The sequence below is a fragment of the Erinaceus europaeus genome, chromosome 16 (assembly GCF_950295315.1).
Source record: "Erinaceus europaeus chromosome 16, mEriEur2.1, whole genome shotgun sequence".
In the NCBI taxonomy this organism is placed as follows: Eukaryota; Metazoa; Chordata; class Mammalia; order Eulipotyphla; family Erinaceidae; genus Erinaceus; species Erinaceus europaeus.
The window spans coordinates 79,591,553-79,617,390 of NC_080177.1; the positions used below are offsets into that span (position 1 = coordinate 79,591,553).

Consider the following 25,838-nt stretch of genomic DNA (forward strand, 5'->3'; position numbering starts at 1 on the left):
TAGCAGTGACGGCCAGAAATACTAACCATGTTCCCTGGAATGCATTCTCTTACATCCTATGCCACAGAAATCAGAAAAGGGAGATCAAGCTGAAATCTGAACAATAAGATATCCAATACCACAGAACGGAACAGCCACCTGTCACAGAGAGGTGAGAAACTGCTCCTCTGGGTCAACAACTGTGTTGCGAACCATTAAGCCCCCCAATGAAATGGTGAAAAAAGAAAGAAGAGCTCTCACCTTGCCTGGCTTCTACACATCAGCCTTACTTATATGTGAGTGACATGTAATTTGCTATCAAACAAGTCATCCCCTAAACTGAAATCCAGTGACATTCAACATATTGAAGTTAAGCAACCATTGCCACAAGTTAATTTGAGAATATTGTTTGTTGCTGCCAGAGTTTCACTGCTTCCAGCTTACTTTTTCAAAGAGAGAGAGAGATATCACAACACAGAAGTTTCCAGAACTATGGTGGGGGCTCCAACTGAGGCTTCATATATGGCAAAGAAGGCATCCTCCCAAATAAAGTAACCTGCTAGCTGAACATTTTTATCACCTTAAAAATAGCTCCCCTCCTTTAAGCTTCTCTCTCTCTCTCTCTCTCTCCCCCTCCCGCCCCCTGCCCATCCACCCAGACTGCAGCCTCAAGCAACCACTACTCTGGACGTTCCCTGTAAACGCAGCTAGCCATGTGTGCCCTTTGGTGACCGTCCTCTTTCACTTAGCATGTGGTTAAGGTTCACCCATATATTAGTACCTCACACCCTTTTGTGGGCCATTAATACTCCACTGTATAAACACAACACAATCTGTTTTATCTATTCTTCAGTTAACAGACACTCTACCCTACTTTTATCCATTACTTCCAATACCTATTCCAAAGCATTATAATCTTCATGTGAATTTATTATCAGTCACTAAAACACGTTACTTATGGAGTTTTTATTACATTTCAATCATAGGATCATGTGTTTCATTTGCATTTTCCTATTAAATTTCCCCCCTAAAAACTGATGACATAAGTACTACTATCCTCATTCATAAACTGAAGAACTTAAAAAACAAATGGTTGTGAAACCGCGTCTGCGGTTTGAGAGGACAAATCACTCACATCTGATGTTCAGGTGGGAAAGAAAAGTCCAATAATCAATCTTTACTTTCTAAGATGTATTATGATGTCATTCTTTCTATTTTTCCCCCCTCTCACAGACACAAATTTAACGTGCTCATAGCCAATAAGGGCTATGATTTTAACACCCGATCTGCACACTCTCAGCCCACCATGCTGACTTTCACAAAGAGGCCATGATGATCTCTTTCTTTTCAGTTCACAGCCCAAAGTAAACACCATTATCTAGGGCAGTGTTTCTTAACTCAGCGCTATTGACCTTTCAGGGAAAATAAATTTTGATTCTTGGAGACCATCCTGTGTCCTGTGGGTTAGTTACCAGCTTCTGTGACCTCCGCCCACTACAGGCCAGTCCACATCCACTGGTTGTGACAGGTGGCAAACAAAATTGTCTCCAACACTGTCAAAGATCTTGGGGGTGGGCAGAGGGCAGTCATCCATAGCTGAGAACATGGCCTAGAACTAATGGTCAGTGGTCAACCCGAAAGGAGCAAAAATAATGACAGGGAAAAGAATGCTCTAGAATATTTCTGGACTTCTTTTTTCTTCTACAAATTCAGATGTAGGACTTTCTAAATCAGGTGTAGGTGCTCTTACTCACCCATTCCAGGGCATCCCAATAGAAACAGAACTAAGAAATGTGCATTATTCATTCAAGAGAATCTACGTTTGGGGCCAGCAAAATAGCTCACTTGCATAGTGTCCTGCTTTGCCGTGTATCCAACCCAGGCTCACGCCTGGACCCTCCACCACATCAAAGGAAGCTTGTTTTCACTCTCTCTTTCTGCCTCTAGATAAGTAAATAAATACCTAGGTCTTCTTAGATATGAAAAATGGCTGAATAGCTGGATACGCCATTTTCCCTGGATGAGACATCCGACTTTAAAGATTCAATTCCTTCTAAATTTAATTGTCATCAAAATTTAATGAAACTTTCCAAAGGATGGACACAGAAGGTTCCATACATCTCACAAACAAAAAACAGATAAACAAAAGCACTTAAGAATATGCGTGGGGGGGGGGGTCGGACGGTGGCGCAGCGGGTTAAGCGTAAGTGGCGCAAAGCGCAGGGACCGGCATAAGGATCCCGGTTTGAGCCCCGGCTCCCCACCTGCAGGGGAGTCGCTTCACAGGCGGTGAAGCAGGTCTGCAGATGTCTGTCTTTCTCTCCCCTTCTCTGTCTTCCCCTCCTCTCTCCATTTCTCTCTGTCCTATCCAACAACGAATTGCATCAACAAGGGCAATAATAATAACCACAACGAAGCTACAACAAGGGCAACAAAAGGGGGGGAAAAAAAAAAGGCCTCCAGGAGCGGTGGATTCATGGTGCAGGCACCGAGCCCAGCAATAACCCTGGAGAAGGAAAAAAAAAAAAAAAGAATATGCGTAGGAATAGCCAAAGGGATATTTAAAAATATAGTGGAGGTTCACACTGGTAAACACTAAGCATATGAGAAACCCACCAAACCATAAGCTATTAAGAAAGGCGGGGTCAGGTGGTGGCACACCTGACTGATCACACACAATACCACGCACAAGGATCCGGGTTCAAGCCCCGGTTCCCCACCTGCAGTGGGGAAGCTTCATGAGTGGTAAAGCAGGTCTACAGCTGTCTATCTTGCTCTCCCTCTCAATTTCTCTATTTCTAGTGAAATAGAAAGAAAAAAGGAAAACATGGTGGCTGGGAACAGTGCATTCATAGTGCTGGCACTGAGCCCCAGTGATGCCCCTGGTGGAAATAAATAAATATATAAAATATAGGGGGGGGAGTTAAGGAGAGAGAGAGAGAGAGAGAGAGAGAGGTCAATGGGGCATGAAAAAAAGGCCAGAAGCTGATAAAGTATAGGTAAGTATGCTACACAAAAGTGAAGTCATTTACAATTAGTGGGGAAAACGCATTACAAACTTAATGTGTTGGTATGCATGAGACCCCTTCTGTTTCATTTGGTTTAAATCCCTCCTGCTTAACACTATTCTATTTACATAACCACTGTTAACAAGTACCACCTTCCCTCCAGGGCATTGGTGGTTCAGTGATAGGATTCTCGCCTGCTCCACCCCCTCCTTGTCACACTCTGATTTTCACCAGTCACTTTTCTCTCCACCCTCTCTATGTCACACCCTGTTTCCACCCTACTTGGGAAGTATCTATAAAGACAGCATTGTGAGTTTTAGAGTACCTTGAGTTTAGCTTAGCTCGTCTTAGATTGTGCTACGTCCTGCATGAATAAAGAGATACTGCCTACAGCTCAACCATGAGTCCCTGGTCGTCTGTTACCTGCCCATGAAGCCAGCCCGGTGAAAACAACATAGCCCGTCAAAAACAACATTAATGGTGTTGGAAAATGACAAAAACAAATAAAAACAACGGGGGGGAGAAGCTTTAGCTTTCTAGTAAATCTACCTGTTAAATGATAACAAAAATTCAATCATTTAAAAATTAAACACCATGGGGGGGGGGGGACTAGTATAGCCACAGGCCTTTTGGAATATAACTAAAATATGCCTACTAGCTATCTGCAAAATGGAGGACCACCACCCTCCCCCCCAAATCTTCATCTGCACTATTCCAGCCTTTAGGTTCATGATTAGTCAACAACTTGTTTGGCTTTGTATGTTAACTCTCTTTTCAACCACCAGGTTCCAGATGCCAGCATGATGCCAACCAGACTTCCTGAACAGACAACCCCACCAATGTGTCCTGGAGTTCCGATTCCCCAGAGACACACCCCACTAGGGAAAGAGAGAGACAGGCTGGGAGTATGGATCTACCTGTCAACACCCATATTCAGCGGGGAAACAATTACAGAAGCCAGACCTTCCACCTTCTGCACCCCACAATGACCCTGAGTCCATATTCCCAGAGGGATAAAGAATAGGAAAGCTTCCAATGGATGGGATGGGACATGGAACTCTGGTGGTGGCAACTGTATAGAATTATAACCCTCTTATCCTACAATCATGTCTATCATTATTAAGTCACTAATTAGAATTAATTAATTAATTTAATTTAATTAAAATTAAATAGAAATAAAAATAAATCACATAGAAATGTTTTCTGTGTAAATAGCCACTACACAACTATAATTACTATTGACAGGTGATTTTAGTAATAGAGCCAAAGGTATTCAAAGATACTGATATGCTCCTCACCAATATGCCAATTAGTTTTGCCGTGGTCTAATACTATAATCTATTTGTCACTGTATCTCTAACGGTAAGATCGACCATTGCCTTAAAAACACACAAACAGAACAGCTGGGCTGGTGACACATCATAGAGGTTATGCTAAAAGACCTTCAAGTCCCAGGTTTATATTCCAGCACCAGGGTAAGTCAGAGCTGAGAGTGAGCTGTGCTCTGCAAAATTAAAAGAATCAGGACAGGCACAACACAAGAAGCAACGTGACAGACAGATATGCTCGCTGTCATTAAGACTTGAGGGACCTGCTTTCCTTACCTTGGTCCATTGCTGTCTTTTCTCCTAGTTGAACAGTCGCCTTGTTCAACGTTGGCTCCTTGATTGGTTAGCTCGTTTGCATTCCTATCTATGACTTCTCCAGCATCAAGCGCTCTGTGGAGCCGATAGTTAACCATCTTCAGAACAATGAAAACAGCAGCTATCACAGGACAGTAAACTGCCATTATAATCATGGAAGAAGGGAGAGCCTTGAAGAGAAAGAAACAAAAGACATTTCAGATAAAAGACTCAACTGGAAAAACCCGCAACTGAAATACACTCAAAGTAAAAGTTGTGTTACTAGCAAAGGTTTACTTGCATGAGGTCGGTACAGTAGATGCTAGTTAACCTGTGGTTACTGAGAAGCTGAAATGTACTTAGTGTGCACTGAGATAACTGGATTTTGAAGACTTGCTACGATAAAAAGCACATAAAATCGCTTGAATTTTTTACACGGATTTCGTGTCAAAACGACAGCATTTAAATTGTATTAGGTTGGGGCCGGGTGGTGGTGCACCCGGTTGAGCACACATGTTACAGTGCACAAGGACGCAGGTTCGAGCCCCTGGTCCCCACCTGCAGGGGGAAAAGCTTCACAAGTGGTGAAGCAGGGTTGCAGATGTGTCTCTGTCTCTCTCCCTCTCTATCACCCCCTTCCCTCTCAATTTCTGACTGTCTCTATCCAACAGATAAAATCTTTATTTTAAAAAATTTAATAAAAAAATAAATAAATCGTATTAGGTTAAATTACCTATAGTATTAAAATTAATTTCATCTTTCTTTGTGCTCAGGTTAATAGAGCTACTGGAAAGTTTCTCTGTGACACAGGTGGCCCACGAAACACTTCCACTGGACCACAATTATGCAAAGCTCAGGCCAAAAGTTTCTGGTGTGACTGGAGAGCTGAGGTACTATAGTACTTAATACATCAGTGGTCAGAGTTGTGACCCAAATAGATACACAGAGTGTCGTGTTTATGGGCTTGGTAGAATCTCTTTTAAGCTGTGAGTACTGTTACATGTTCTAGAAAAATAAATAAATAAATAAATAAATAAAGTGTCAGGAGAATGACCTTAAATTAAAACTGTGACTCTATAGAGAGATAAGACAGGAGACACCCAAAACCAAGTTTTATTTTAAAATAAACACTTACAAATTACAGCCTGCCCAGTGAAAGACTGCAGCAGAGAACCAAGTGGTGAACAGGTATGCACTCCACTTGGAAAGCCGACTGGCAGAGGCAATGTCTGCAGACTGTAAGGCAGGGCTCAAGGCCAGGTAGCGGCACAGGTAGCTAAGTACGTACACGGGCATGCGCAAGGACCTAGGTCTAAAATTCCTTAGACCTCCCACCCTCTGCACTCCATAATGATCCTGGGTCCATGCTCCCAGGGGGGATAGAGAATAGGAAAGCTTTCAAGGGAGAGGATGGGATACAGAACTCTGGTGGTGGGGACTGTGTGGAATTAAACCCCTCTTATCCTATGGTCTTGTCAATGTTTTTTATTTTATAACTATATATAGTCTCCAGGGTTATCACTGGGACTCGGTGCCTGCACTACGAACCCACTGCTCCTGGAGGCTATTTTTTCCCTTTTGTTGCCCTTTTGTCTATTGTTGCTGTTATTATTGTTGTTGTTATTGCTGTCATTGTTGTTGGATAGGACAGAGAGAAATGGAGAGAGGAGGAGAAGACAGAGAGGGGGAGAGAAAGACAGACACCTGCAGACCTGCTTCACCGCCTGTGAAGTGACTCCCCTGCAGGTGGAGAGCTGGGGGCTCGAACCGGGATCCTTCCACCAGTCCTTGCACTAGGCACCATGTGCACTTAACCCGTTGCGCCACTGCCCAGCCCCTTACAAATAAATTTTTAAAAAATTCCTTCTCTAAGTTTCTTGGGGAAATAATTTAGTGTTTTGCCAAATGCTTTCACTTTAATTGAATTATCATAAAACAAACCTGGCATTATCTCCATTTTACAGATGTGAAAAACGAGGTTTTAAAGTCATTTGCCCACAGCTGACAGAAGAAGTAGGACTGACACTTACACCAGTAGCTAAGAACCTGAGTTTCTATTTATTTATTTTTAATTGTCACCAGGGTCGTCACTGGGGCTTGGTGCCTGCACTAGGAATCCACTGCTCCAAGAGGCCATTTTCTCCCCCTGCCTCCCACCCCACTTTTTTCCTTTCTATTACACTTGACAGAACAAAGAGAAACTGAGAGGGGAGATCAAGAGGGACAGAGAACGACAGACACCTGCAGACCTGCTTCACAGTCAGGAGCACCTCCCTGCAGGCGGGGAGTGGGGGGCTCAAACCCGGGTCCTTATGTACAGTAATATGTGTGCTTAAGCGAGTGTGCCACCGCCTGCCCCCCAGAACCTGAGTTTCTTTTCTTTTCTTTTTGCCTCTGGGGTTATTGCTGGGGCTGTGCCAGCACTACGAATCCACTGCTCCTGGAAACTATTTTTTCCCTTTTTTGTTGCCCTTGTTGTGGTTGTTACTGCTATAGCTGTTGTTGTTGTTGCACAGAACAGAGAGAACAAAGCACAAGGACCGGCATAAGGATCCCGGTTCGAACCCCGGCTCCCCACCTGCAGGGGAGTCACTTCACAGGCGGTGAAGCAGATCTGCAGGTGTCTATCTTTCTCTCCCCCTCTGTCTTCCCCTCCTCTCTCCATTTCTCTCTGTCCTATCCAACAACGACAACAACAATAATAACTACAACAATAAAACAACAAGGGCAACAAAAGGGAATAAATAAATAAAATAAATATAAAAAAAAGAACAGAGAGAAATGGAGAGAGGAGGGGGAGAGAAAGATAGACACCTGCAGACCTGCTTCACCGCTTGTAAAGCGACTCCCCTGCAGGTAGAGAGCTGGGGACTCGAACTGGGATCCTTAGGCCAGTCCTTGCACTTTGCGCCATGTGCACTTAACCTGCTGTGCTACCACCCCGCCCCCCCGAACCTGAGTTTCTAACCACTACATTAGACAGTGTCTCTCCGTGACAATGTTTCTCAGCTTTTTTCATTATTTCCCTCTTAGGCCTTTCTGGGTATATTTTCTCTGTTCACAGTGAATTAGATTAATAAATAAATAAATAAATAAGACATAGGGGTCTCTACCCTACTCCTTCAGGTCCTAGCACAGAGAGTTGTCCCTAACTTTTATAATTTTCAAAGGAACGAGCACATGAGCAGCATCTTTTGTTCTGACATTATGTCCCTTACTCTGGTCACACAGTCCTAAAGTCCCTGGAACTCCTGAATGGGTCGTAGTGTTTTTTGTTCTAGTCAAGTGACTCATGGTGGGCTCCAAGATAAGTCAAGCAGTGATTAGAAGTTCAGAACTTTTAGCCCCAGGCCGGGGAGACAGCACGTTGGTTAAGCAAAAAGCCATTCCTGACTAAGGTGCCAAAGGCCCCAGCACCACCATAAACCAGAGCTGAGCAGTTGCTCTACAAAATAAGTAATAAAAAATAAATAAAAACAAATGAGCTCCATCCTCCATTTCCCAAACAGGGGCTTTCAGAAACAGTGGGAGTAACTGAACAGAGCATAGGCCTGGGAGCCTACACAGTGGTTTACACAACGGACTTTCATGCCTGAGGCTTGGCGGTCCCGGGTTCAAAACCCCAGCACGACAGAAACCCAGAGCTGCGCAGTGGCTGGTAAAAATAGTAGCTGAGCGCGGCTGTGTGATGAGAGTTCATAGAAGTTCCAGGAATACAAGGGTTCAGAGCTCCCGGGCTGGTGGAGCTGTGGGGTGCTGACAGCATGAAATTCTGCAGCCCGTCCCGCCCTCGCCACACAGCTCGCCCTGCGCCCCTCGCCTGCCGCCCACCTGCATCCTTTGATGATAAAGCGGGGAGCACTGCTGAACTGTTTTCCTGAGCTCTGGGAAGCCCTCTGCCGGAATCAACTGAACCCAAGGAGGGGGTAATGGCAACACCTGACTTACAGCCCCCATCAATCAGAAGCAGAGGTAAAAACCTGGACTTTTGATGGGGGCAGGGAGCTGTTAGCTCCAGGGTGAGAGTATCAGGACACACTCAGCAGCCCAGAACTGTGTGTGTGTGTGTGGGGGGGGGGGGGGAGGAATTCACACATCTCAGTGCCACTAGTGTGTTAGTGAGCCAAGAGTAAAGGAGAAACAGAGGTGGCTTGGGTTTTCTTAACACTCCCTCCAGTGAAATTTTAACACCACAAACACACTAACTATATAACTATAACTATAACTATATATATTTATCGCCACCATCACCCCATCGCCTTGCCCGTGAATGAATCCTTTTCCCCTTCGGGTGACATCAGGCCCATAAAGGGTGCGCACTCTTACTACGCAAGAAGCCTGGGCTTCAGCCTCGGCACCTCACGCTATTTCTGTGGACAGCAAGGGCAGCCCATGGATGCTGAATGAAGCGGTGCTAGGATGCCTCCCTCCTCTCTCCCTCTCAAAAACAAAGAATGAAAAATTGGCCCTGAAAGGTCGCTCATGGCCCAGGGAAGAACCCACAGGTGTGAGGTGCTAGACTCATTCCCAGCACCCAAATGAGAAATTAATTAAACTAATCCTATCAAGTAGGATGACTTCTTTTGTTTTTTCGCCTCCGGGGTCATCGCTGGGGCTCTTCCTGCATGACAAATCCGCCACTCCTGGAAGCCAGCCTTTCTTTTTCCCATCGCTGTTGTTGTTGGATAGGACAGAGAGAAATGGAGAGAGGAGGGGAAGACAGAGAGGGAGAGAGAAAGACAGACACCTGCAGACCTGCTTCACCGCTTGTCAAGCGACTCCCCTGCAGGTGGGGAGCTGGGGACTCGAACCGGGATCCTTGCACAGGTCCTTGTGTTCCACTATGTGTGCTTAACCCGGTGCGCTACCGCCCGGCCCCGAAGTACTTGTTTTAAATGCATATTGTGAAGCAGAGTTTCTCCGTCTCCGTACCGATGCCAGACTGGACCAGACAGTTCTCTGCTGAGGGAGGGCAGGGGAGGCTGTCTGATACATTCTAGGACACTCTGGTCTTTACTCACTAGCAACTAAAGCACCAATGTTCCAAGTTAAAGTTAAAATCCCCTCAAAGACAAAATTTCTAGGGGTCCAGGCGGAGGCACCCCCAGCTGAGCACACACATGTGCACACGGAGGTAGGTTACATTCTCCCCCACACACACACACACACACAAGCCTTAAAGCAGATCTGCAGGTGTCTTTCTCTCTCCCTATCTCCTCCTCCCGTCTCAATTTCTCTCTGTCCTTTCACATAGAATAGAAACGAAGAAAGGCCAGCAGGAGCAGTGGATTCACAGTGCCAGTACTGACCTCTAGTGACAACCCTGTGGGCAAAAAAAAAAAGTTTCTGGTCCTTGAAATATGCTGCAGCTAAGTGAAGAAAATCAACTCTCTTTCCATATTTACATCTTCTTAAGGACAGTGGTTCCAAACTCTGTTCATGATCAGCTGGAGTGGACAGGATAGAAGCAGACTGCAGGTGCTGCCCCTCTGTGACCCGAGAGAAGCACAGGGCCGGCACAGCAGCACTGGCAGAAGGAAGCACCTACATAAACACAGGGAGAGAGCCCACACCAGGCCAGTAAGTGAAAGGCCATCAAGGTTTAACAAGACACGTTTATTTATAGCCCATGTTCGCAGAACAAAGCTGACCTTCCCTGTAAGGTAAGAGAGACAAGTTAGCTCACTGGAAGTATACACAGGAGCCGTAAGAAAAGCTCTGGGAGAGGAGTCAGGCGAGTTAACACACATGGCGGGAAACGTAAGGACCGGCGTAAGGATCCAGGTTCGAGCCCTCCCTGGCTCCCCACCTACAGGGGAGTCGCTTCACAAGTGGTGAAGCAGGTTTGCAGGTGCCTGTCTTTCTCCCTCTCTGTCTTCCCTCCTCTCTCCAGTTCTCTCTGTCTTATCCAGCAATGATGACTTCAATAACTACAACAAAATAAAAAAACAACAAGGGCAACAACAGGGAAAAGAAAGAGAAAGAAAGAAAGAAAGAAAGGGGAAAATCCCTGGGAGAACAGCTTCATTAGGGGCTGCCACTATGTGCACATAACGTGCTGGTCAAGAAGAGGAACAGTGGTGTGGGAGGTGGCGCAGTGGCTAAAGCATTGGACTCTCAAGCATGAGGTCCTGAGTTCAGTCCCCAGCAGCACATGTACCAGAGTGATACCTGGTTCGTTCTCTCCTTTCTCATTAATAATAAATAAAATCTCTCAAAAAGAGGAGGAACAAAGGCTAAGGATATGATTAGATGGTGATGGGGAGGGTGGTTCTGAGAGTCTAGATTCGGGGTACGTGTTGAAGACCAGGAGGTAAACCAGTCGCAGGCAGGCTTTCAGGGGCTGGTGAGTTGGAGAAGGACCGAGTTGGGAGTAAGAGTGTTCTGCAGACACTTAGCACAGGGAGGTGAGAAACTGTATCCATGGGGGGATTGTACCGCGGTAAACATGCATATTATCATGTGCAAGGATCCGGGTTTGAGCCCCCCAGCTCCTCACCTGCAGGGGGTTGCTTCACAAGTGAACGGTGAGGCAGGTCTGCAGGTGTCTCTTATTCTCTCTCCTCTCCGTCTCCCCTCCCCTCTCCATTTCTCTTTCCTATCAAGCATGGGGGGGGGGGGGGGGGACCAGAGGGAGCAATGGATTCGTAAGTGCCAGCACAGAGCTGCAGTGAGAACCCGGTTGGCAATAAAAATAAATGAATAAGGGGAGTCAGGCTGTAACCCAGCAAGTTAAGCGCAGGTGGCGCAAAGCGCAAGGACCGCCTTAAGGATCCTGGTTCGAGCCCCCGGCTCCCCACCTGCAGGGGAGTCGCTTCACAGGCGGTGAAGCAGGTCTGCAGGTGTCTGTCTTTCTCTCCCCTTCTCTGTCTTCCCCTTCTCTCCATTTCTCTCTGTCCTATCCAACAACAATGACATCAATAACAACAACAATAACTAGAACAATAAAACAACAAAGGCAACAAAAGGGAATAAATATTTAAAAAAGAAAAGAGTAACGAATCTGGGGAGGTGGGGAGGGGGGGCTGCTTGATAAGCTAGGTTGGTTGGAAAACTTTATGTGCAAAAAAATTCTTTTAACTTTTTTTTTCCCTCCAGGGTTATTGCTGGGCTCGGTGCCTGCACCATGAATCCACCGCTCCTGGAGGCCATTTTCCCCCCTTTTTGTTGCCCTTGTTGTTGTAGCCTCGTTGTGGTTATTATTATTACCATTGTTGATGTTGTTCGTTGTTGGATAGGACAGAGAGAAATGGAGAGGGGAGGGGAAGACAGAGAGGGGGAGAGAAAGACAGACACCTGCAGACCTGCTTCACTGCCTGTGAAGCGACTCCCCTGCAGGTGGGGAGCCGGGGACTCGAACTGGGATCCTTACGCCGGTCCTTGCGCTTTGCGCCACGTGCGCTTAACCCGCTGCGCCACTGACAACCCCCTCTTTTAGCTCTTAGAGAGAGATAGTGGGCTGCTTTGCTAAGAGCCAGGCTCCACCACTGAAGGAAGGTTTGGTTCTGTGGCCTCTCTCACTCTACCGTTGCCTCTTTCCCACTGTGCTTATCTCCAAAGGTGGGGGGGGGAGGAAGGAAGGAAGGAAGGAAGGAAGGAAGGAAGGAAGGAAGGAAGGAAGGAGGGAGGGAGGAAGGAAGGAAGGAAGGATGGACGGATGGGTGAAAGAATGAGTGGTCTGGGAGGTGGCACAGTGGATAAAGCTTTGGACTCTCAAGCATGAGGTCCTGAGTTCAGTCCCTGGCAGCACATATGCCAGAGTGATGTCTGGTCCTCTCTCTCTCCTCCTATCTTTCTCATTAATAAGTAAATAAAATATTTTTAAAACTTTAAAAGAAAAAAAAGAAAGAAAGGGAAAAACAGGCAAAGGGGGCATAAGGGAAAAGGAAAGAGGAGAACAGAAAAAAGGAAGAATGATTAGGGTCTGGGCAATGGCAGACTCAGTAGAACGTGTATGTTACATGTCCAAAGACCCAGGTTCAAGCCCCAAGTTCCCATCAAGTGGTGAAGCAGGGCTGCAGGTGTCTTTCTCTCTGCAGCTCTCCCTTCCTATCTCACCCTTCCTCTCAACTTCTCACTGTCTCTATCCAAAATAAACAGTGAGAAAATAAATATTATAATATGTTTTTAAATAATAAACTCTTATACATGCTCTGATATTCCAGGTTCAGTCCTCAGCACCACCATTAGTTAGAACTGACCAGTGCTCTGGTAAAAAAAATAATAATAATTAATAATAATAAATTAAATGAATACATGTATATGAATAATTTTTTTAAACATTTAATTCTTTTTTGCTTCTGGGTATTTTATTATTATTGGGTAGAGACAAGAGAGAAATTGAGAGGGCAGGGAGGATGGAAAGGGAGAAAGACAGAGACACCTGCAGCCCTGCTTCACCACTCATGAAGGTGAAGGTGCAGGTGGGGTCCAGGGGTTTGAACGGGGGCCCTTGCACTCTGTAATGTGTGTGCTTAGCCAGGTGCACCGCTGCCTGGCCTCCAATTTTTAAAAAATTTAGTTGCCACGGTTATCGATGGAGTTTTGATGCCAACACTACAAATCCACTGCTGCCAGCGGCCACTTTTTCCTCTTTTACTTTTAATAGGACAAAGAGAAACCGAGAGAGGGGAAGGAGAAGGTAGACGCCTGCAGATCTGCTTCACCACTCAGGGAGCTTCCCCAATGCAAGTGGGGAGCAGGGGCTCGAACCCAGGTCTTGTGCATGGTAAGGTGTGTGTGTAACTGAGTGCACCACTTCCTGGCCCCCTAAATAAAATTAAAATCAACTCTTATGCATGACTTATACCAATATTAATTTCAAGTAGGCTAAACTAGGAAACTATTACATACTTTCAATTATACTACAAAGACTAATCTCATTAGTTTATCAGAGCTCTCAGAAAGCAGTAAGAAACACACTAGTTGGACCTTGTCCTCAATGTGGATCCACAATGGTAGGGAATGTTCCATTCTCTGAAGGGAGGCTGGACAACATACTCTACCTACCAACTGAGGAAGATGGGTCCTGAAATTAGTGCAGCCTGGAATGTTCCTGGCCGTGACCACAGAATGTGAGCTCAGACCTACAGGGATGCAGAGGTTACACAGGCTCCTGTGCTGACTATGGGACCCAGAGCAAACCGGTGGGGTTTACAGTTAACAATACTTATATACTTTTCCCATATTTGGGAGCTACTCTCTTCCCTGATCCAGCTTTCTGGTCCTTTCTCCAACTATGATACCATCTCCCCAGACAATAACTTGGATCCACCTGCACGTTAGCTGTCAGACTCATGCAAAAACTAGTAAAGGCATGGGCCCCTTGGAATAGACCTAAAATAGACCTACTAGCTTTTTCCAACACAAAGACCCCAAATCTTCATCTGCAATATTCTTGTCTTTAGGTTCATGATTAGTCCACAATTTGTTCTGCTTTATATCTGAACTCTTTTTCAGCCACCAGGTTCCAGATGCTACCATGATGCCAACCTGACTTTACTGGGCAAAAGACCCCACCAATGTGTCCTGGAGCCCCACTTCCCCACAACCCTGCCCCAGAGACAGAGAGAGAGACAGGCTGGGAGTATGGATCGACCTGCAAATGTCCATGTTCAGTGGGGAAGCAATTACAGAAGCCAGACCTTCCACCTTCTGCATCCCACAATGATACTGGGTCCAATACTCCCAGAGGGATAAAGAATAGGAAAGCTATCAGGGGAGGGGATGGGATACAGAGTTCTAGTAGTGGGAATTGTGTGGAAATGTACCCCCCCTCTTATCCTATGGTATTGTCAATATTTCCATTTTATATTAAAAAAACAAAACACTAGTTAGAAATTAGTAATACTCGTGACTGTTCAGAGAAACCACACACATCAAAAAAAAAAAAAAAAAAAAAGTTTTTTGCCAAACTCCCTCAAAGGGAAAGAAATACAAATTAAAACCATTCTGGGAAGCTATTCCTTACCCCTGGAAATAGCAAAGCTGTGAGTCCTGGCCACAGGCAGACACAGCAGGCATTCAGACGTTCCTGCAGACACACAGAGGGACAGAACTCATCTGGACGGTTAGCTGATGGTATCTTTCAAAATTACGAAATCATCTAACCTTGATCAAGCAGCTTCACTTCTAGGGATTGAGCTTAGTAATGTATCTGGACATCAAGGAGATAGTATCTTCTTTGTGAAGACAAAACTCTTTGCTGCAGCCTGGTTTGTGTTAGCAAGAAGCCACAAAATAACAGCAGCAGAAACAGGCCAAATAATAAATGCATACACACCACAGGATACAGTGCAACTATTAAAGAAAGAAGAAGAGATCCTTTTAGTGGTGATGGACAGATGTTTAAGATAATAATTAAGTATGGAAGTGAGAGAGAGAGAGTATTTAATGTAGAAGAGAGACAAACACTGGACTTGTATCTGTATGTTGAGTGGGATTAATAAACATTGTTCCTAGTGGTTTCTTGTGGCAGGAATAAAAGGACAGTGGCACCACCTTTTAGAGCCGCTGTATTTTTTTTAACCAAGCAAATTACCAAATTGAAAAATTAACAGAAGAAAACAGGAAACATTTTACAAATTTTACAGAAAAAAACCTGTAAGTGTAACTTGTGAAAATGCTAAGTTTACACGGCAAAAAGAAAAGAAAAAAAAATCATATTGAAAAGCCAAACTAGAAGAAAACTCTAATACAAGATAAAAAGCTAGTAAACACACTCACACTCACTCACTCACATCACACACCACACACTCACACACACCACACACACACTCACACACCACACACACACACACTCACACACACACTCACACATACACACCACACACACACACCACACATACACACACACACCACACATACACACACATCACACACACCACACACACACACATCACACACACCACACACACACACCACACACACACATCACACACACCACACACACACCACACACACTCACACACACCACACACACACACCACACACACCACACACACACACACACCACACACACACACCACACACACACCACACACACACCACACACACTCACACACACACCACACACACACACACACACACTCACACACACACTCACACATACACACCACACACACACACCACACATACACACACACACCACACATACACACACATCACACACACCACACACACACACATCACACACACCACACACACACACCACACACACACACATCACACACACCACACACACACCACACACACTCACACACACCACACACACACCACACACACCACACACACCACACACACCACACATACACACACACACCACACACACACCACACACACACCACACCACACACACCACACATACACACACACCACACATACACACACACCACACACACCACAATACACACCACACACACACACCATACACACACACCACACACAACACCACACACACTCACACACACACCACACACACACACTCACACACACACCACACACACACACCACACACACACACCACACACACACCACACACACTCACACGCACACCACACACACACACACACACACACACACACACACACACACACACACACGGCTTTCAGAAATCATTTAGAGAGGGAGGTGGCCAGGGAAGTGACTCAGTAGGTCAAGTGCAGGAAAGTCTTAAAGGCCCCAAGTTCTCTCTCTAACATGATACATTATGGGGGGGGGGGTTCACTGTCTATGCCTGAGAGGTTATCAGATGTCTATGTATCTGTCTCTCAAACAGATAAATAGCCTAAAAAAAAAACAATAGCAGCTAGGAATGTGGTTCAGAAGTACAGCGATAAACTTGCATGCATGAGGTCAACTTTGACTATAACTGCAACAATGTAGTTCTGGTTTTGCATTTTTTATTCTTTCCTCTGATTAATATTAAAAAAAAAAAAATTAAAGACTCAGACAACACATGGTCCGGGAGGTGGCACAGTGGATAAAGCATTGGATTCTTAACCATAAGGTCTGGGGTTCGGTCACCAGCAGCACATGTACCAGTGATGGTTTTTTCTCTTCTCCTATCTTTCTCATGAACGAATAAATGAATTCTTAAAAAAAAGAGTCACACAACACAACTTTCAAAAGACAGGAAAAGCAGTAAAAGGAAAAAAAGAAGTGTCTCCTAATCATATGAAAAGCTACTCAAAGAATTTGTGACTAAGGAAACACAAATTAAAACCAGATCCTCTTTTACACCATCACTGAAAGACATTCTAATCACCAGTGTCAGTGAGAACAAAAGGGAAGTGGGTCCTTTCATTAACTTGGTTTTTTTTTTATTTTATTAGTGGTTTAGTGTTGATTTACAAAATCACATGTCAACAGGGGTATAAATCCATTCATTCCTACCACAAGTTTCTGAATCTTCAGTCTCCCCACTACATGGACCAGCGCTTTCCATGCACTTGTCAGACTAATGCTGGCTGGACTCTTTTTCTGAGACTGAATTTGATGACAGCTACTTTAAATCCTAAAACTGTCATCTCTGGTCTAATGATTTATTCTCTAGACATTTTCTATAAAGTCCTACAAGTAAAACCTCACATACAAAAATATGCATACAGAATCACCAAAGTATTGTTTGACAAAGGTGTGTGTGTGTGTGTGTGTGTGTGTGTGTGTGTGTGTACACACGTAAACACATACCAGGTAAAAAGTACTATACAAGTATTACTCTCAGCGCCTTAATTAACAATTTCCAGTGGAGGGGATGGGGGCACAGAACTGGTGGCGGGAACAGTGTGGAGTTAATTATACCCTGTTATGTCCTAACTTTATAAATCAATGTTAAATCAATGATAAAAAATGCAAATTTTGCCCCCCCACAAATAATAATAATAAAAGAAAAGAGCAGTGTCTGCATGAACAGAAGAGCAGGGAGGCCGTGTAGAGTGAGACCATCGCACAGAGAATCCCCACCTCCCCGCCGCTGTTTGTAAGCGCAGAGTCAGAACTAGCTAACAAGGCCTATGGCGCGCATAAAGCGCCGGCAGCGGACGGGCTGGAGGGCGCTCTCACCCTGTGGAGTTACAGAGGGCTCACTTCACCTGCAGCTCTGCCGAGAAAGGTATACGGCGAATGCTTGAGCGACACACTGCACAGTGGTGTGAAAAAATAACCACTGTTGATCAGCTCCTGGTAGTTATGTAAGATCACCGAATCAAAGTCAAAGCAACAACGAAATAGAAATTTACAACTGAGCACTGATTTTGTTAAATTTCATGTTAAATTTTATCAGTTCTAGAAAGAACTGATAAAATTTAGGAAGAAGGGCAAACACTAGAAGAAGAAGAAGTTCTAGAAACTGTAACTCTGGACAGTAAGACATGCTTACGGGAACTACAGAGAATACAGAAGGAATGGTACCACAATTGGGTAATTGTATAAAAAAATGATCTAGGGGAGTCGGGCGGTAGTGCAGTGGGTTAAGCACACGTTGCACCAAGCGCAAGGGTCGGCATAAGGATCCCGGAGCAAACCTCTGGCTCCCCACCCACTGGGGAGTCGCTTCACAGGCGGTTGCGAAGCAGGTCTGCAGGTGTCTGTTTTACTCTCCCCCTCTGTCTTCCCCATCCCTCTCCATTTCTCTCTGTCCTATCCAATGATGACATCAATAATAATAACTATAACAATAATTAAAAAAAAAACAAGAGAGCAACAAAAGGGAAAAAATAAATATATAAAAAAATTTTTAAATGATATAGACATATAATTATATATATGAAAACCAACAGGGTAGAGGGGACAAGATTAAAGCCTTTTGGGGAGGGAGGGACAGACAGCTATACATATCATTTTGGGGAAAAGTTGGAAAACCTACATACAGACTGACTGGTAGATGTTAGGAAACGATTGGCAGTTATTGTCGATGTGCAAAGAGTGTTGGGATCATGCCGGAGATGAAGCCTGAAGTATTCAGGGGCAAGGTGCCATAGTCTGCATACGGGCCAAGTCGGGGGCAGTGTCTACAGACAGGCCAGTGTGAGCAGCTCAGCATCGTGCCCCGGGACGCGGCGGAAGCCCTGTCACTGTTAAAGGCTCAGCTGCCCGGAGGTGGCACAGTGGATAAAGTGTCGGCATTCTGAAGCTTGGGGCCCAAGTTCAACCCCCAGACGCATGTGATGTGTGCTTTTCTCTCATCTCCTCATAAATGATCAGTCTTTTTGTTTCTTTCTAGTTTTTCTTCTTATTATTATCTTTAGATAGGACAGAAATTGAGAGAGGGTAGGAAGATAGAGGGATAGAAAGAGAGACACCTGTAGACCTACTTCACCACTTGTGAAGCGTCCCCCTGCAGACAGGGCCTGGAGGCTCGAACCCATGTCCTCACACTTGGTAATATGTGCACTTAACCAGGTGCACCACCGCCCAGCCCCCTAAAATATATCTTTAAAAAAAATTTTTTTTTACAGTTCATAATCATTAAATCTAGGAGAAAGATGGACGGTCACGCATATTCATTCATTCAACTTTCTTACATATGAAAACCTTCATAGTAAGAAACTAAAAAAGATTAAGCTTTAATCTTTTAATTAATTTACTTAACAGTATATACTATATACCTAATATTCCTGAGGCATAATGGACTGAAAGAAAAAGACGGTTTATTTTTGATAATAAAGTATAGTTTATTATATATGTATTCTCACTAAAAATACTTAAATTGAGAACTTCATTACTAAAATACATCATATTTCCCTGCAAAGTTTACCTGGGTTTGTCCTGGAGATCTAGAAATTATCTGTGATGGATGGAAGCATCACTCTACCACATGGGGTGCCAGGAATCAAACTTGGGATTCTCACGCTTGTAAGTTCAGTAGCTAACCACTGCACCACCTCCAGGGCTGCTGGTTTGGGTTTTAACTGTCTTTCTATTCTTTCTTTTAGTCATTCCAAATACTTGTCCGGCATATACTCTGAGAAGTTAAAAAATAATTCACTGAGAAAGCATGAATATGTTAGTTATTACAATAAAGTATTTGATAACAAGGCATACTGCCACATCCAAGAACATATATTCCTTTTTTTTTTTTTTTTTTTTTTTTTTAACCAGAGCACTGCTCAGCTCTGCCTTATGGTGGTGCAGGGGATAGAACCTGGGACTTTGTAGGGCACCAAAGTAAAAACCCAGTGGTGAGGGGTAGGCATGTAGCTTCCTGGGCCAGTGGGGGGTGGGAGTGGGCGGGAGGGATGGGTCACAGTCCTTTGGTGGTGGGAATGGTGTTTATGTACACTCCTAGCAAAATGTAGACATATAAATCAGTAGTTAATTAATATGAGAGGGGGAAATCAATTGTATGTCTCAAAGTTTCTCAAAAGACAAACTGAATCTTTTTAATATATAGGCTATGTATTTGATATGCGGACTCTCTCAAAAGCCTAGACCAAGTAGATTAGAAGCTTCCAATAGCACAGCTATATACAAGATACTGGGTACTGTCCAGCAAACCATAACAAAGGGACTTTCCAAAGTTAACCCAATGAACAAATAATGTGATGATAATATTAACTATTGAGTGTCTTTTTGAACCCTAAGACAGCAGGAACCTCACATCTTCACTATAGAGCCCCTACTTCCCCCAGTCCTGGAACCCTTGGATAGGGCCCACTTTCCCGTATGCATCTCCCAATCCAAACCAAATAACATTGCATCTGCCGATCACAACCTAACCAAAGCAACGATTGCTACCTCAACATGCTTCACCTCAGAATGTATCCAGAGACTTCACGTGTGGAATGACAACCCTTCAGCTTCATTACTCGGGTGAGACCTTTCCTTTAATAGTACACTCTAATTTCATCTCAGGTAGTTCACTTTCTAACAAAGTCCCATAACCTAGATATACACCAGTTTCTGTGAGAGAGAGCTTATGTGCACACGTATCCATAAACTACTGCAAAATATATACCTGAAAGCAGGACTACACTAGAGTTGGCAGTGAGTACCTCCCTAACACTTCCTCTCCACTATTCCAAGCTTGGGATCCATGATTGCTCAACAAATTGTTTGGCTTCATATGTTAACTCTCTTTTCAATCACCAGGTTCCAGATGCCACCAGGATGCTGGCTAGGCTTCCCTGGATTGAAGACCCCACCAATGTGTCCTGGAGCTCAGCTTCCCCAGAGTCACACCCTACTAGGGAAAGAGAGAGGCAGACTGGGGGTATGGACCGACCAGTCAACGCCCATGTTCAGCGGGGAAGCAATTACAGAAGCCAGACCTTCTACCTTCTGCATCCCTCAACAACCCTGAGTCCATGCTCCCAGAGGGATAGAGAATGGGAAAGCTATCAGGGGAGGGGGTGGGTTATGGGGATTGGGTGTTGGGAATTGTGTGGAGTTGTACCCCTCCTACCTTATGCTTTTGTTCACTAATCCTTTCTTAAATAAAAAATTAAAAAAAAAAAAAAAAAAGAACCTGGGACTTTGAAGCCTCAGGCATGAAAGTCTCTTTGCATAACCTTTATGCTATCTACCCTATCCTAAATTTTTAATTTTTTATTAGTGACTTAGTAATGAGTAACAAGAGTGTAAGATAACATTCCAGTGTTATACAATTCCACACAATTCCCACCACCAGAATTCTGTATCCCAAGCCCTCCATTGGAAGCTTCCCTCTTTTTTATCCCTCTGGGAGTATGGACCAAAATTCTTTCTGGGGGTGCATAAGGTGGGAAGTCTGGTTTCTGTAATTACTTCTCTGCTGGACATGGGTGTTGGCAGGTGGATCCATCCCCCCAGTCTGTTCCTATCTTTCCCTAGTGGGGTAGAGCTCGAGGGGTGAGAGAACATATATTCCTTTAAAAAAAAAAATTTAATGTATGTATGTATTATTAGACAGAGACAGAGAGAAATTGAGAGGGAAGTGGAAGACAGAAAGGGAGAAAGACCAGAGAGACACCTCCAGCCCTGCTTCACCACTCATGAAGCTTTCCCCCTGTGGGTGGGGACCAGGGGTTTGAACCTGGGTCCTTCCACACTGTAATGTGAGCACTTGACAAGGTGTGCCACCACCTGGCCCCCAAACATATATTCTTTCTCTTCCCCTTTAGTTGCCCTTCTTTATCGTCATTGTTGTTGTTATTGATGTCATTGTTGTTGGCTAGGACAGAGAGAAATGGAGAGAGGAGGGGAAGACAGAGAGGAGGAGAGAAAGACAGACACCTGCAGACCTGCTTCGCTACCTGCGAAGCGACTCCCCTGCAGGTGGAGAACCGGGGGTTCGAACCAGGGGCTCAAACCGGGATCCTTATGCTGGTCCTTGCACTTTGCACAACGTGTGCTTAACCCGCTGTGCCACTGCCCGGATCCCCCCAAACATATATTCTTTGATTAACCAGTCTTGTCCCAAGAACACAGACTCGCTTTCCCAGTATTAGATTATAGGAGATGCTGCCCCGTAGCTAGTAACCAATCACAGAAAGGTCCCCCCACCACAAGCCCCACCACACCGCTTGGCAAACAGTGACTGCTTTGAATGTCAGAATTCTCCCCAGCATAAAGCTTTCTAGGAAGTAACTACTCCTCCCTCCAATTTCTGGAACACTTCATGACACAGAAGGGGTTAGTCATCCACTACCTTGTAATATAGCTATATATTTGTCTGACTGCCTCTAATTTATAAATTAGAAAAAAACAGCATTACAAAAAAAAAAACAAAAAAACTAAGACTCTGGTGTGTCTCTCTTCCCTAGATGAAATCTAAACTTTTTCTCATCTTCAGATTTATTTCATTTCATACAATTCTTAATATCAAAAAAAAAAAAAAAATCTAAATATGGGTGGGGGTAGACAGCATAGTAGTTATGCAGAAAGACTCTCATGCCAGAGGCTCTGAAGTCACAGGTTCAATCCCCTGCACCACCAAAAGCCAAAGCTGAGCAGTGCTCTCCTAACAAAACAAAACAAATCTAAATTTCAAAATAGTCTAGCACAGGTTAATGGTCAATATAATTTTCAACTCATTCACGATGTTCTCTTTTATCTAAATGGAATTTATCACATCTAGGGGCCAGGCGGTGGCGCACCTGGTTAAGCGCACACATTACAGTGTGCAAAGACCCGGGTTCAAGCCCATGGTCCCCCACCTGCAGGAGGAAAGCTTCACAAGTGGTAAAGCAGAGCTGTAGGTGTTTCTCTGTCTCTTTCCCTCTCTCAATCCCTCTTCCCCATCAATTTCTCCGTTTTTATTCAATAATAAATAAAATATTTAAAAAATTATCACATCTATAAATCCATTACTAAGTTCTCAGATAATACGCACTTAATAAATCATGAAAGTCCATAAAGAAGGGGATCCCAGCATGAAAGGATGATAGTAAGAAAACCATATTTTAAATGATGATGCCAAAAGCAGTACAGTGTGCAGAAATGAATCCTGAAAAAGAGGCACTTGCAGAAAAAAGCTGATAAAGTCCATATTTGTATCATTTGAATCATACTGTACCACTGTTAATTTATTATTTGAAAAGATTAACTTTAATTATTTCATGAGCACTGAGTAGACAGATGGGGGTGTGTGTGGGAGAGAGAGAGAGAGAGAGAGACAGAGAGAGGGAAAGAGGGAGAGAGGCCAGAGCAGCACTGATCCTGAGTCCAGGGCGGCTGGACAGTTGGGCCCGCCTGCCAGGGTCACCCGATGTCTTAATTTTGATAAATGCACCGTAGTTACGTAAGATTTTAATAGCTGAGGAAACTAAGCCATGGATATTTTAGTAGACTGATATTTTTACAACTTTTCTGTAAATATATAATTGCTTCAAAATAGAAAAGTCTTAAGGATGACTATGGTCATTAAATCTGTTTAGTTTATGTCTAGACAACACTGGAGAGGGCAGGAGGCTGGGGAATGAAACAGCAGATACGTGACTCAAGCTTCTCAATCGAGTGACTAATCTTCCTGTCTATTCTGAGCGGTTGGCACAAACGGTTCCATTTGGCTTGTACCAAGGTCTACGCGACTGTTTTTCCTATAAAACCTCAAAAGGAAATGGCTTGCTTTCTCCCTAGGTTTTCTGTTCTTATCATGACAGAAAACAACAGAAAAAGAGGCCCCAGGATAAAAGGTACAAAAGATGCAATTCCACAGGTTCCAATGATGAAAGAAAGCAATGAATCAAGTTTCTGGAGGGGACAGGAAGAGGCGCGAGAAATAACCTTCAGGGTTTGAAGAGAGGGCTGGGTCGAGGTGGAAAAAAAGGTATCAATACTGCTGTTAAAAATCCAATGAAACGGTCTCTCTGGAGGGCAGCTTGGCCTTTTCAGAAATGTATTTATTTAATGACAGACAATCTGACAGTGCCAGGAATCAAATCCACAAAGTACCAGGTTCTCTCGAGAAACAATTCCCTGGCTGCAAATCTGGCATTTTTGGCCACTGTGCTTCTTTTCAAAATATTCTTTCTTTGGCATCTATACAGGTTAATTCTCATTCTCTTCTTACCTCTCTCTTGCCTCCTTCACGAATTTTTGACTATTACTGGGCCTCAGCATTTTATCTAAAACCATTTCCTTTTATAACGAAATGTCCCCACATGTTATCAGCTTTTGGGTCTGGATCATCCGCTCCCATGCTGATCATTTCCAAATACATTGTACCCCAATGACTCACTCACCTCTCCAGCACGCTCATCTCCAGTTCTCCAGCCAGCCCTGCCGACCCTTGCTAGTCATTTTCCCACGCTTTAAAAAACCAGGCAGGCCCCTTCATATGCCATAGAGCCGCCTCGAACCCTAAGCATCCTCTCCTCCCCTTTCTCAACAGAACCCACTCTCTCTGTAGGTCAAGGGCTTTACCATAAATCATCCATTTTCACCCTCAACTGGCTAGCCATTCTTTCACCATTCACCCTTCCTCTGTTTTGAGGACAACCCCTCCACTGTCTGTATTGTCTAGCTGAGTAAAATAAGACTGAAAGGTATGTACCGGGGCCAGCCAGTGGCGCACCAGCTTAAGTGCACACATTACAGTGCACAAGGACCCTGGTTCAAGCCCCTGGTCCCCACCAACAGGGGCAAAACTTCACCAGGGCTTCAATTATCTCTCTGTCTCTCTCCCCCTTCTCTCTCAATTTCTGTCTCTATCCAATAATAAACAAATAATAAAAAAAAAAACATTAAATGTTAAATCATTACCTAAAAAAATTTTTTAAAAAGGAGGGGGTCAGGCGGTGGTGCACCTGGTTAAGCGCACACATTAGTGCTCAAGGACCCAGGTTCAAGGCCCTGCTCCCCACATGCAAGGGGGGAAGATTCAGGAGTGGCGAAGCAGGGCTGCAGGCGCTTCTCTGTGTCTCTTTCCCTTTCTATCGCCCCTTCTCCTCTCAATTTCTCTCAGTCTCTATCTAATAAATAAATAAAAATAAGTATTTAAAAAAGGAAAAGAAAGTTATGTAGCACAGGATTCTACTTATATGATATTCCAGAACAGGATAAACTAATTTATGACAGGGGGGAAAATCTAAACAAGCCAGAGAGGGAGCTCACCGGACAGGGCCCGTGCCTAGCCATGTCTGTGGGCCAGGTTCTCCTGGGCCAGGGCTGAGTCCCAACAGCATGTGGGTGGGGACGCTACAATACCAAGGGAGCTCTGGTCTCTCTCTCTCTCTCTCTCTCCATATATATTTGGGCCCTCACACAAGCATGATTTCAGTGTTTAGGTCACTTTTCATATATATGAAACACTGAAATCATGCTTGTGTGAGGGCCCAATTCAAGAGAAGAAAAAAGAAAATCAAAACAAAGGTTGAAAAAAAATTTAAAAAGGACAAGTAGAAATTTTCTAGGGTGATCCTAATGCTTGACAGCATGACAGGTGAGGGCATGCCCTTCACAGGTACACAAATTCAGTAAAAATCACCCTGACGTTCACTGACGGGCACCAGCCAATGGTAAAGTCTCTTAGGTCAACTGTACCAACCGTCTGTCCTCACAAACTGTGCCAAATTCAGGTGTTGGGTGCAATTCTTTCAACATTTCGATGTCTGGGAATTCTCCTAATGAAATGTTGGAGCAGCTGGGAGACAGCTCACTGGGCACTGGCTTCAATGAGCACGGTTCCCAGCTGACCCCTAGTGCTATATAGGTAGCACAACAGTGCTCTGGTCTGTCTCTCTCTCTCTTCCATGGGAAATCACTTTTATATGTAATGAAAAATTAAATTTTAATGGCAGAAATTAAGACA

The 25,838-nt window shown here is 44.3% G+C and overlaps 1 protein-coding gene across 3 annotated transcripts in view; it reads right to left on the minus strand.

The window, feature by feature from the left end:
- Window positions 1-25,838, minus strand: part of PCNX1 (pecanex 1) — a 139,482-nt gene that overhangs the window by 104,422 nt on the left and 9,222 nt on the right. For all 3 annotated transcript variants that reach the window (XM_060175537.1, XM_060175540.1, XM_060175538.1), the window contains exon 2: window positions 4,592-4,800. In XM_060175537.1, coding sequence (XP_060031520.1) covers window positions 4,592-4,800 — 209 coding nt within the window. The remainder of the gene's footprint in view (window positions 1-4,591; window positions 4,801-25,838) is intronic.